Source organism: Tachysurus vachellii, chromosome 26 (genome assembly GCF_030014155.1).
Source record: "Tachysurus vachellii isolate PV-2020 chromosome 26, HZAU_Pvac_v1, whole genome shotgun sequence".
NCBI lineage: Eukaryota > Metazoa > Chordata > Actinopteri > Siluriformes > Bagridae > Tachysurus > Tachysurus vachellii.
Window position 1 is genome coordinate 5,209,944 of NC_083485.1, and position 11,811 is coordinate 5,221,754.

General features: G+C 41.3%; 3 protein-coding genes across 5 annotated transcripts; 2 read left to right on the forward strand and 1 right to left on the reverse strand.

Annotated features, from left to right (window-relative positions):
- Window positions 1–25: 25 nt before the first annotated feature.
- Window positions 26–3,895, forward strand: rsph4a (radial spoke head component 4A). The gene is made up of 7 exons (XM_060863520.1): window positions 26–179; window positions 990–1,206; window positions 1,745–2,026; window positions 2,101–2,550; window positions 2,877–3,021; window positions 3,104–3,221; window positions 3,354–3,895. Exons 1-7 carry the CDS (start codon window positions 79–81, stop codon window positions 3,583–3,585), a joined length of 1,545 nt encoding a protein of 514 aa, XP_060719503.1. The 5' UTR covers window positions 26–78; the 3' UTR covers window positions 3,586–3,895.
- Window positions 3,888–7,400, reverse strand: napaa (N-ethylmaleimide-sensitive factor attachment protein, alpha a). The gene is made up of 11 exons (XM_060863521.1): window positions 7,166–7,400; window positions 6,503–6,582; window positions 6,299–6,415; window positions 6,162–6,208; window positions 5,671–5,748; window positions 5,401–5,456; window positions 5,209–5,293; window positions 5,013–5,117; window positions 4,864–4,932; window positions 4,722–4,772; window positions 3,888–4,610 (listed from the first exon to the last, which is right to left on the reverse strand). Exons 1-11 carry the CDS (start codon window positions 7,261–7,263, stop codon window positions 4,509–4,511), a joined length of 888 nt encoding a protein of 295 aa, XP_060719504.1. The 5' UTR covers window positions 7,264–7,400; the 3' UTR covers window positions 3,888–4,508.
- Window positions 7,401–7,682: 282 nt separating this feature from the next.
- Window positions 7,683–11,703, forward strand: si:dkeyp-117b8.4 (zinc finger BED domain-containing protein 4). 3 transcript variants are annotated; one of them, XM_060863261.1, is made up of 2 exons: window positions 7,683–7,756; window positions 8,528–11,703. In XM_060863261.1, the coding sequence occupies exon 2, from the start codon at window positions 8,547–8,549 to the stop codon at window positions 11,214–11,216; it is 2,670 nt and encodes an 889-aa protein (XP_060719244.1). In that variant the 5' UTR covers window positions 7,683–7,756; window positions 8,528–8,546; the 3' UTR covers window positions 11,217–11,703. The 3 variants fall into 3 exon arrangements, with proteins under 3 accessions (XP_060719244.1, XP_060719246.1, XP_060719243.1); XM_060863263.1 differs by having other exon boundaries at window positions 7,688–7,760; XM_060863260.1 differs by lacking the exon at window positions 7,683–7,756 and adding an exon at window positions 8,214–8,353.
- Window positions 11,704–11,811: the final 108 nt, after the last annotated feature.

An 11,811-nucleotide genomic window follows, 5' to 3' on the forward strand; every position in this document is an offset into this window, starting at 1 on the left:
GAGCGGTAAAGATAACATAACGCATTAATTACAGTTTTATTACTTCTTTTAATTTTATTTTAACCGAACGACAGAAACATGGAGATGTCTGTGGAAAATCCAGCTGCCCAAAGGCAGCAGGCTGCAACGTGCTTCAAAGCTTTCCTGTTGAAGAACAGCACAAAAACAAACCTTAACCTGTGAGTAACTTTAACACAAAATATATATATATTGTATATAGTGTTTTTTGTGTGGTTGACAAAATATTTATGTATAAATATTATATATATGTGTTATATTTATATATAAGAATTAAGAGGAATGCTTTATATATCTTTATATATATATATATATATATATATATATATATATATATATATATATATATGTATATATACGTGTATATATATATATACACACACATGTTTTTTTTATTTTTTTTTTGCCAACTCTGTGAAATTTAGCCTCAGTAAAAAAAAAAAACAAACAAAACAGACATTTAACGTCTTTAAAAACTTCCTTTTTTTAACTTTGGTTACTGATTTACTACATTACCCACAATGCCACTAGAATAGCTGCTAATAGTGGTTTAGTGATTTAGCACTTGCTTCATCTAACTCTGTCTAAAAAAGTGATGCAGCAGCACTTTAATCATTTAGTCTAAATGAGCTCTTTCTGCTCAAACGGATAACGTTCAAGTGCTTTAGCTAATCACAAATTATCCCCAATATCAGCAAATATATCAGAATCAGAATCAGAATCAGAATCCGGTTGCCACATACTATAGGGTCTACATGTACAGGAATTTGTCTTGGTGTGTTGGTGCATATTAATAGTGGAGAAGCATAAAAATAAAAAAAACAATGGTTATAAAAAAATAATGTGTATAATATGTAAATAATAATAAAAAAAATGCATCTCATGTAATCACAAGTAAAGAACGTTTCATCAGTATAACCATCATGACTTGCTAACCTAAGTAAGAGAATGTTGATGTGTTGCATCTTCAGCTACGATCATCTGGTTCGCCTGCTATCCAGAGTGATGGACGAGCGACCAGAGAACGCGGTAGACGTGATTGAAGATCTGAGCCTGGAGGTTAAGCGTAGCATGTGGCAGGAGAAGCAGAGCACGCTGCGGGAAGCAGAGCACACAACATCCTCTGAGCTGCTGGCTGAGCAACAGAGAGCACTGTTTAACTATGGGGATGGGAAAGAACATGAAGAGGTGCTGGTCAGAAGAGTTTTCTTTCAGGGAGATTCTATGATTGCAGTGGACTTTAGCCCTTGCAACTGTGTATTTCACTATTAATGAGATATGGCAACTCATCTCGTTTCTCATATTTAAGCAGAGAACTACATATACAAATGTGGTTAAATAGGACACACACTGTTTTTTGAACTGCTCCAGTGCAGAGAAACACTCTAAGATGCATGTAAATGTTATATGCCCTCTTCCACATACATGATCTCACAGGTGCCACAGTAATCGACAGCCGAGAGAAAGTAACGTTACTCCTCAAACCCAGAGAGCACATCTAAGTCTCTTTGCTTTCTGGCTGTGGATGTCTGTGGCATTGTCATAAATTAAAATCACTTTTCTTCTGCACCGTTTCGTAGCATAACAAAGTTGTACTTACATCACTTTGACTCCCTGTTTCAGAAGGAAATACATCAACATACGGAATCAAATCACAGCTAATAATCTACTGCATGGGAACATCAATTATAGAGTTTCTCATTTGCTATATTTGTCTTCCTTCTAGTTGGAGACACCCCTGCCCAATTTGGCCGAGATTAACTTCTTTCTGGAGCAGATTGGGGTTGGTCTGGGACGGGAAGAGATGCACAGGATCCTTCTGGCCCTGAAACAGCTGGTAGACATTCAGCCCCTGCAACACTGCCGATTCTGGGGTAAAATCCTGGGTATTGAAGGGAACTACATAGTGGCTGAAGTTGAATTCAGGGATGGCGATGAAGAGGAAGAAGAAGAAGAGGAAGGGCAAGAAGACAACGAAAACGAAGAACACGCTCGAGAAGAGGATGAGGTAATCAAGGTTTTGAAGTAATTCCTTTACTGACCTGTATACACAAGACTTATTTTTTTTCTCATTCTGTTTAGCTAGATCCCGTCCCCAAATCAAGCTACAAACAACCTACCCCAGTCCCAAAAGAACCTCGTCGCTCCGGCACCAACAAGTTCACCTATTTTGTGTGCAGTGAGCCGGGCTTGCCCTGGGTCCGCCTTCCTGACATCACTCCAACTCAGATCACAGCTGCTCGACAAATTCGTAAGTTCTTGACTGGGCGCCTGGACGCACCCATCGTGAGCTATCCGCCATTCCCAGGAAATGAAGCCACCTACCTGCGTGCCCAGATTGCCCGCATCTCAGCAGGCACCCAGGTCAGTCCACTGGGTTTCTATCAGTTCAGGGAGGAGGAGGGTGAAGAGGAGGAAGAGGGAGCGCGAGACAGCGTCGAGGAGAACCTTGACTTCGAGGGTATCCCAGTGCAAGAGATGGCCGATTCGCTGTCAGCGTGGGTTCACCACACCCAGCACATTCTCATGCAGGTGAGAAAAACTGACAGAATCATCATGCTGTTCGGTGGTTCTCTCAGCTTGCATGCTGATCTCTCTAGAGATGTTTTTACCAAATATCTGATCTCCAGTGTTTCACACTCTGCTTGTTGTGAGATGGTGGAGGCTTGCATGTGGATTGTAGCCACTGATGTAAACATGCTTTTATGACAAAATGCTGCCTATTTCCATACACATAACTTTACAAACCCCTTTAAATGGCTAACATTAGTCTCAATTAAGACTTTTGATTGATTTGGTGGACATGTGACGCCGCCGCAGAAACCAAGCATTCCTGATGATCTTTGTGTGCACACCAGGGTCGTTGCGTGTGGGTCAATCTGTCTGAAAAATCAGATAATGTCTTTGACGAAGATGCAGAGGAAGAGGAGAAGGAAGAAGAGCCTGATGAGCCCGAACCTGAGATTGGTCCGCCGCTTCTCACACCACTGTCAGAGGATGCAGGTGAGTCTTAAACTTGATGTGGGTGTCTCTTGTGTCGTGTTCTTCCTGTGAACGTCCTAAAGAACATGATCTGATATTTCAGAGGTTAATAATACTGCTCCCTGGAGCCCCAGGATCTCGTCAAATCTAATCTCCCAGTACGCCGTTGCTTATGTGCGCTCCAACTTGTGGCCTGGAGCCTATGCGTATGCGTGTGGCAAGTAAGACCTCTCTCTTTTATTTTTCTCAGCTCTTGAGGCATTTCTGGTCAACTTCCTTTTTAATAACCTCAAGTTCTGGAAATTTGTTTTGCTATGATATATAGCTGATTATATAACCCAATTTTGCAACAGGAAGTTTGAGAACATTTACATTGGCTGGGGGCTGAAGTACTTGGGTGAGGCCTTTACCCCAGCACTGCCTCATCCTCCACAGCCCGAGTACCCCAGTGGCCCCGAGATTTCAGAGGCACTGGACCCCAGTCTGCAGGAGGAAGAGGCTCTGAAGGAAGCACATGAGGAACAGCAGGCTGCGTTGGAGACCAACCATGCAGAGGAAGAGGAGGAAGAGGAGGAAGAAGATTAAAACTAAATGACACACAGTGAACGGACATCATTAATTGTTATTATAAAATGGTCGATTCCTATTGGCCAAATGACCAATTAGGTTACAACATCATCATACTGTATCTTTCCCAACACAGGAAAATCTTCATGTTTATAGCTGGTGTAATAATATAAGTGATGAGGAACTATAAGTGGATAAAACCTCTTTTTAACCATGCAGTGTAACAGCTCTTCCTGTCATGTTTAACTTGTCAACAGTCCAATGTATAGTATGAACATTCTGGATGAGGAATTCATGAAGAACGTCAAAAACAGGCCAAAAGAGTCAAAAAATCTTTTATTAACCGCTTTAGTTTGGGATAAAAGGTGCGAGTTTACAAGCCAGGTTCAATCTTCATGCCGTTTCCTTTCATCATTTAGTTTCAGTCATGTTCCTTGTACGTTTGTAGCTAGAACTTAACTTTAAATAAACAAATAAATTAAAATGATTTGTAAAAATTTCTTAAAAAAAAAAAAAAAAACACTTAAGGAAATGCTGTGCAGCTTCACAGCAGTGTGAGGTACCTGATACACAATAGTTAAAGAAGAATCAAACACCAAGGACGTGATCCAAATTAGTGCTTCGTTAAGTTCTCAAATTATCGCTTTCACTTGTGGCTGTCTCAGTTCCACAGCTCCATTTAAACAACGTGGAACAGAAATGTAGCTCTAGTGAAAACTTTCAAGTCTAGTATTCTGTATTCTATAGTATTCTGTAACTATAAATCTAGTATTCTGATGTAAAAAAAAAAAAGTGATTAGTGATCTAAGGATTGCAGAATACAGAATTTGGCATCAATCACCCACAAAAAAAATAGATAAAAATAATACATGGGATAACGAGCAGCTCCTCAAGGTGAACTTTTAGCCGATTAAACTAACGGAAACGGATTACGTGCAGTGTTAGCGGAGATCGTTCTCGTCCTCCTGAACGCCCTTCTTGATCCGCAGCAACATGGTGGTGTGCCACTGATCCAACCGTGTGATCGTGTCGAACTCTTTCACCTGAAAGCGACAACAGACAACGGTGGGTCCTTGAACCTGATCATACGAGGAAAACCGTTTACGCTTCTAACATAACATTTACACCGAAGTGCTGGCGAGTTCCAGACTTACCGCGTTTGTGTATGCGTCGACGTCTTGCTCCTCGTGCGCTTGGAGAAGTTTCTATTTGAACAAGAGGTCGTATTGCTTCACTCAAGCCAAGACAATAACTTAGCGATTTAAAAAAATAAATAGATAAATCAATAAAACCAACCTTCAGGAGTTTGCACTCCCTGCAGTCTGAGAAGGCAGGAAACATTTCCTCATATCGTTGAACAGCCAGCTAGATAAGAGAGAAACAAATCAGTAAGACATTTCCGAGTTTCCAGAAAACGTGCTAATAACAAAACAAAAACAAGTCACCTTGGTGTTCAGCATATCGACACAAAAGTGACACAGTGCTGCTTTGAAGAAGTGATCCTTAGCGCCGTACTTCAGCAGGGTGTTGTCCATGCAGTAGGTCCCAATCTGAACACATTTAGATTATTACAAAAAAAAAAAAAAACAACAACAACAACAGAAGCTTGTGTAGGATTTAACTGTGTTAAGAAATACTGACCTGTTCATAGATCTGTATAGCTTTTTGGTACTGTTCAAGCTGAGCGGCGTACATAGCGACTTTAAGAAGGCACTTGTTGGCAGAGCTAGAAGAGAAAAACAGATTAGACGGTGTGTTTGGTTTTCAAGTGTAAGAGCTTCTTTTTTAAATTACAGTTTTATTTATTTTTTTTTTAGCATAAATTTAAAGTACCTTGTAGACTCTTCTCCTTTGTAGTAATCACCAGCCTGCTCGTAATGCACAACGGCCTGTGATTATTTAAAAAAAAAACAACATCAACAAAAAAAAAATGGCAAGGGGGGGGGAGATCAATATTAAATATTAAAAATCAAAAATTCCTTTAACCCTCCTTTTTAAATCATTTCCTTTTGTAATCACTGGACAGATACAGTATAGTGTGCTAAGGTTGACACAGAAGCTGGCTTGCTTTACTGGCTGTATATCATTCCCACTTTATCTCACCGTATCAACATCCAGTAAATCAGACTCATAGATTTCAGCGACAGTGATGTGGTGTTTGGCCGCGATGGTGAAACGTCCCTGTGGAGGATAAGAAGAATGTACCGGCAAAATAAATACAACCCAGTCAGAGACAATTTTCACTGATTTTACAAAGCTGAGTTTGTTTTTAAGTGTGTCAACAAGAGAGATTTAATATTTTTAAAAACACACAAACACACACACGAAATCTGATTTCTTTCCAGAATCTGAGAAGTACAGGAATTAAGTATGTGAAATATCAAGGACCCACTTATAATGAATGAATAGATGAATGAATGAAAGGAAGGAAGAGAAAGAAATAAAGACAGGAAGGAAGACAGAATGGAAAGAAAGAAAGAAAGAAGAAGTAAGGAAGGAAGGAAGGGAAAGAAATAAAACAGGAAGGAAGAAAGGAAGACTCCGAGGTGTTAGAGGATGATTCGGAGCTCGAGTCCTCGGCTGTCGTTTCTCACCATGTCAGTGTAGATGTCGATCGCCCGTTTCAGACACTTGATGGCCTCTGAGGAAAGAAGGACATGCAGTTAAATGCTTCACCACTTCATCTGAAACTAATCACAGTTCTTTCAGAACAAGAAAGCAAACCCCTAACCTTTTGGATCTGCTTTTTTGTAGGCATTGCCAGCGTCGATAAAGCTGACGGCTGCGTTGTGCTTATTTTGAGTTTTCAAGTGCACTCGTGCAGCTTTGCAGAACGCATCGCCTGCAGCTGAAAGAAAAACAAAAAACGTCGTGAAGACCTTGTTGCTTAAAAGCAACCCGTATGTTAATGAGACGGTGTTGTCGAAGGACGTACCACACCAGTTCTTGGCCATCTTGAACATATTGGCAGCCCTCGTGTACATGTCACAAGCTTCCTCTGCTTTAGAAGAGCTCCTAGAAAACAGTTGTAATATAAAGCAGTTAGTTGTTCAGTTATAATCATTCTTTTATTTTTTAGTAGTAACATGTTTAAAGCTGGATTTTGGATCGCAATCCATCTCTTAAAGTACTTGCTGGATATTTTCAACACCTACTGCAAACCTATACTGTTCTGTGATTGTGACATTGTGATATATATATAATATTTAATTGTAAAAAAAAAATGAAGTGTAACTTAATGTGGGTAAATGTGTTTAAGAAACATGGGAAAGGAAATGCCTTTTTTCCCCCATTTATTCATCTATATCCTGTTCTATCACGGAGTGTGATGCTGCAATACAGCTTGGATGGAAAGGTGCTTCATCACATGACGCACTTTCACAATCAGGGACAAATTAGACCTACTGTAATGTTTATAATGCAGGGGAAGGAACCAGACAACCCTGAGGAAACCCACGTGCACTTGAGAAATGATTAATTAATTAACTAATCAATCCTCAAGGATTTTTTTCCTAACCTGTAATGAAAGACTCGGGGTCTTAGACATAGTGGACTATGCTCGAGGCTTCCCCCCAAAATAAAAAACACGTCCACGTACCCGAGAAACTTGCCAAACAAAGATGCCGACATTTGCATTTTCTTGTCAGCTGCGTCGATCAGAGCCAAGGCTTCTTTTTCTTTTCCAGAATAATCCATTTTTTTTTTTTATCACGTACACCGTGTTCAGTTTTCTCTGAGAAAGATATACAACCTTATTTGTTTTGCTCTCTCTCTCTCTCTCACACACCACGATTCACGTCTGTTTTGTTGTTATGAACACGTCACTCGAGATTCGGAAGTAAATTCTACGACGCAGAAATCTCAGGGACCGTCACAAAAAAGTACCCCTTGAAGCGGACGGAAGCAAACGTAACTAACAATTCTGTACATTGTCATTTTCAGGTTTGATATTGTTCACGTATATAGTAGCACCCTAACACGCCAGGAGGTGCTGTAGGAAGTTTATGACGAACACAAACTAACGTGTTTGAACATACCTGCGCATGTCGGATACATTTCGTTTTTCTTGTTGTCACGTAATATACACCGGTCCCTTATCAGCAACCGCGGGAAGCATTTCCAGTGTAGAGGTCGCAAAATGTGAAAGGAGGCCGTTTTGGAATTCTATGATGTTGTAAGCTTCATTATTGTAGGTATTGTTTTGTTTTTAATGCAGAATTTTAAAACGTGATTTAAAACGAACGCGTGTAACTCGCACGTGCTGGACTGTGACGCAGGGACGCACGCTTTACGTGGAATTGGCACGTGATTTAAATGCTGTAACGTTAGAACATTAAAGTTGTTTACAGTAAAACATGACTGTGCCACATGATTTAACCATGTGCTTAAAATTAACTTTATAACACAGTTGTATTATTACATCCACTGTTAGGTCTGGAATGAACATACAACATTCTGTATACATGAAACTCCATCCATCCATCCATCCATCCATCCATCCAATAGGTCTGGAATTAACATACAACATTCTGTATACATGAAACACCATCCATCCATCCATCCATCCAATAGGTCTGGAATGAACATACAACATTCTGTATACATGAAACTCCATCCATCCATCCATCCATCCATCCATCCAGTAGGTCTGGAATTAACAAACAACATTCTGTATACATGAAACACCATCCATCCATCCATCCAATAGGCCTGGAATTAACATACAACATTCTGTATACATGAAACACCATCCATCCATCCATCCATCCATCCATCCATCCAATAGGTGTGGAATTAACATACAACATTCTGTATACATGAAACACCATCCAATCATTCATTCATTCATTCTGTTCTGACGAAATAATTTTGGTAAAATATAAAATTGTCATGATTGTAATAAGTGTGAAGACTATGACTCTATATTCTACACACAGTTCACACTTTGTTTATGTTCTAGCAAAACAAAAACCACACGCATGGAGTTCCCGGGTCGAAGACGGCCTGGTAGTCTCGGCACATCGACTCTGAGGAGAAGAATGGATCGCATGTTACCTTTCTCAGAACGTCGCACATCCAAAGTGTGGAACCACTACACCCAGCTTAGTATGCATCGAGTTGAGTGTAACCATTGCAAGAGACAGCTGTCCTTTCATAACAGCACTACGTCGATGAGAGAGCACCTGGGACGGAAGCACAGCATACGTGACGGAGCCGTTCCACCTCCCAACACTGCCGAAGTCCCAAACCCCTCAGCATTACGTCAACACATTGCTACATCCACTTTACTTGATGGCAGATTCCCAACATCTAATGTGACCATGGATGTGCCGACTGGATCGTTCCAGCCGGTAGTACCTGTTATTGTCAAAGAGGAGCAGCATGAAGAACTATCAGCTGAGGCAAGTGAGGCCAAACATACCTGCACTACATATGTCCCTGGTTCTGCAGGTGTTGGCACTTCAAATGCAAATTCCCTTCCCAGTCAGGATATAGAACCATCTTACAGATTTTCCCCAGATGAGCTTAACACCACACTTAACAATAGTGGTGGCAGCAACAACAGTGGTGCAAGGGGCTGCAGTGATAAGCGAGCAGGACTTGTCACGGATCTAATTTTGGAAATGGTGTACAGAGACCTGCAACCTTTTTCAGTTGTAGAAGAGAGGGGATTCAGACTCTTGCTTAGTTGCCTTGAACCCAATTATCCCGTTCCATCACCATCTTTGCTCGGGAACCTTTTGTGGCATCGTTACCACATTCTCAAGCAATGTCTTCAGCAGCATCTTCAAACAGGCCTTTCTGCCCGATGTTTGGCCATTTGCACTGAACACTGGCGCTCCGTGGAAGGATGTGGGGTCGAAGGACGTGGCCAGTTCTACCTCACTGTCAGTGCACATTTTGTTGACTCTAACTGGCAACTGGCCCGCTGTGTTTTAGAGACTCGTCCAATACCAGAATACAAAGGCAACACCATGAACAGTGGGCCGGCTAAGTTTGCATACACATTAAAAGCAGTTCTTTCAGAATTCCACCTCCCTGAGAGTTACGTGTTCTGTGTTGTTTATGACACTCCCTGGGGTATGGAGTGCAGGAGGCAAGGAAGCATGACTCTTGATCAAGACTATCAACAGGAATTTCCAGGACCCAGTCATGCTCCCATGCAGTCCCTTCCAGAGGGATGGGAACCAATTCTTTGTGCAGGGGAAGCCCTCAAGATGTGCGTCCAAGAAGGACTTTATGTAGAGACTGTCAGACAGGCACTTGAGGATGCTCGTGGAATTGTTCTACACTTCCAACACGATGTTAATTCTGCAGCAGCTCTAAATCAGAAAGCAGAAGCTGCCGACAAAGGTGCGGCGCGGCTGGTCCTAGATGACCCAGGGCGCTGGGCCACAGCCATTGACATGTGTGAAAGACTTCTTGAGCTTAAGTGGGTGGTTAGCTCAGTGCTGGAAGACCAAAAGGCTGCTCCTAATTTGGCTGACCATCAGTGGCGTTTATTACATGAATTGGTCCCGGTGCTAAGAACTATACGAATCGCAGCATCCTTTCTGAGTGAAGACATTAATGCATCTATTTCTTCCTTGATGCCATGCCTCCAAGGTGTGTCAAGAATCCTGGGGCAGAACATGACTGAGTGCAGCTGTCCCGTGGTCAGGGGAGTCATGGAAAGGATCCGCAATGGGATGGAAAAGCGCTGGAGACTGACTGATGAAGAGTCTTTGCTCTACAGTCCTGCTGTCCTGTCATCATTCCTGGACCCAAGGTTCAAGGAGATGCGATTTTTAAGCCCACATGCCCGCAGTAAGCTGCATGACAAGGTTAAAGAGTTGTTATCTGTTCAGGCGTACACAGATGATAGAGAGGTTGACCAAGATATAGACAGTGGCTTGGAAGTGAGAGAGAATGAAACAGGAGGGGAGACTGCTGTTTTGGGATTGGATGACCAATTGCCTATTCCCACAGTGGCATCACTAGATTCCCCTGAGTCATGTGCCTCATGTCCAGAGGAAGGTGACAGCATTGAACTTCAGCAGAATGATAATTTTGTAGCTGTCTCATCTCCAGAACACATAAATGAAAATATAATTGTGGGTTCACCTTCCAAAGCTACGGGTGGACGTAAACGAACAGCCAACGTGGCTGGACTGTCATCTCCACTGGCATGTGATCGGCAACTCACTGCCCGAATGCAAATAAATTCTGTTCCTCAAAGTATGTACGACATTCTTCTAGGAGAGGATCCTACTGAACGAATGCCTGAAATCCAGCAGCAGCTGGAGAATTACATAGCAGAGCCGCTTTGCAAACGTAGCCTCTCACCTCTTCACTGGTGGCGTAACAAAGAGCACCGCTTTCCCGCGGTGGCCCGACTTGCACGAAAATATCTTTCAATCCCAGCTACAGCTATTCCTGCTGATCGTGCTTTTGCACCAAGGGAATCCCCTGTGACCCACAGGAGAGCTATGCTAGGAACAGAATATCTTGACCAAGTATTGTTTCTTCATCAGAACTGCGATTATGTAGAGCAGCTTAAGGGTGGTCTTTCAGGACATAGAGAGAGTGAACATAACAATGGTCTGAGTGGGAACCAAAGTAGAGACAGTCTGTATCAGACTTTAGTTTCCTATGATAATAAGGTTTAAGTAAAGAAGGGCTGTGATTACTGTTTGTTGACCTAAGGCTCTCTTGCACCCTCAAAGTGCTCGAATGTATATAATGTATTGAACTCAATACTTTCATAATCTTTATTTTTAACAAGTATAAAAATAAGCTCCTTGGGGTTTTGTCATTGTTAAAAAAAGATTAGTCAATAAGAATCGATTATTTTTACAGATTAACAGTTGTGCAGCTACTAACAGTTTTATTTAGAATAAACACAAAATTTGCCAACTCAAATTTTAAATAATGCTGATTCTTATTCCGTATAAGGGAAGTATTACGCTACCTTTCTTTTGTGTTTGGACGCAGGGAGTTCTAGAGAATGGTATGATCATCGTCTTGTAACTATGGCGTATTCATCGGTATGCTACATTTTATGCGCCTGCTAAATATTTTGTAATTGATAACGTGTTGATTTGCAGGGTACAGTCCTAAATGTATTTTTAAATTAAAATGTCCATTTCTCAAGCTTTGAATGTGATTACAAAAAAAAAAAAAAAGCATTGATCATTTCATGCATGCATTTCGTAAACAGTTATTGTTTAATCCATGTACAAAATGACACTTTTTGTAACTTGT

Excerpts from the sequence above, each read along its gene's own strand:
- rsph4a (XM_060863520.1), top strand. The coding sequence starts at position 79 with ATGGAGATGTCTGTGGAAAATCCAGCTGCCCAAAGGCAGCAGGCTGCA. Across the intron at positions 180-989 it reads ACAAAAACAAACCTTAACCT|CTACGATCATCTGGTTCGCC; the intron begins GTGAGTAACTTT and ends TTGCATCTTCAG. Across the intron at positions 1,207-1,744 it reads ATGGGAAAGAACATGAAGAG|TTGGAGACACCCCTGCCCAA; the intron begins GTGCTGGTCAGA and ends TCTTCCTTCTAG.
- napaa (XM_060863521.1), bottom strand. The coding sequence starts at position 7,263 with ATGGATTATTCTGGAAAAGAAAAAGAAGCCTTGGCTCTGATCGACGCA. Across the intron at positions 5,749-6,161 it reads TCGACATCTACACTGACATG|GGACGTTTCACCATCGCGGC; the intron begins GTGAGAAACGAC and ends TATCCTCCACAG. Across the intron at positions 4,773-4,863 it reads GGGAGTGCAAACTCCTGAAG|AAACTTCTCCAAGCGCACGA; the intron begins GTTGGTTTTATT and ends TTGTTCAAATAG.
- si:dkeyp-117b8.4 (XM_060863260.1), top strand. The coding sequence starts at position 8,307 with ATGAAACACCATCCATCCATCCATCCATCCATCCATCCATCCAATAG. Across the intron at positions 8,354-8,527 it reads TCCATCCATCCATCCAATAG|CAAAACAAAAACCACACGCA; the intron begins GTGTGGAATTAA and ends TTTATGTTCTAG.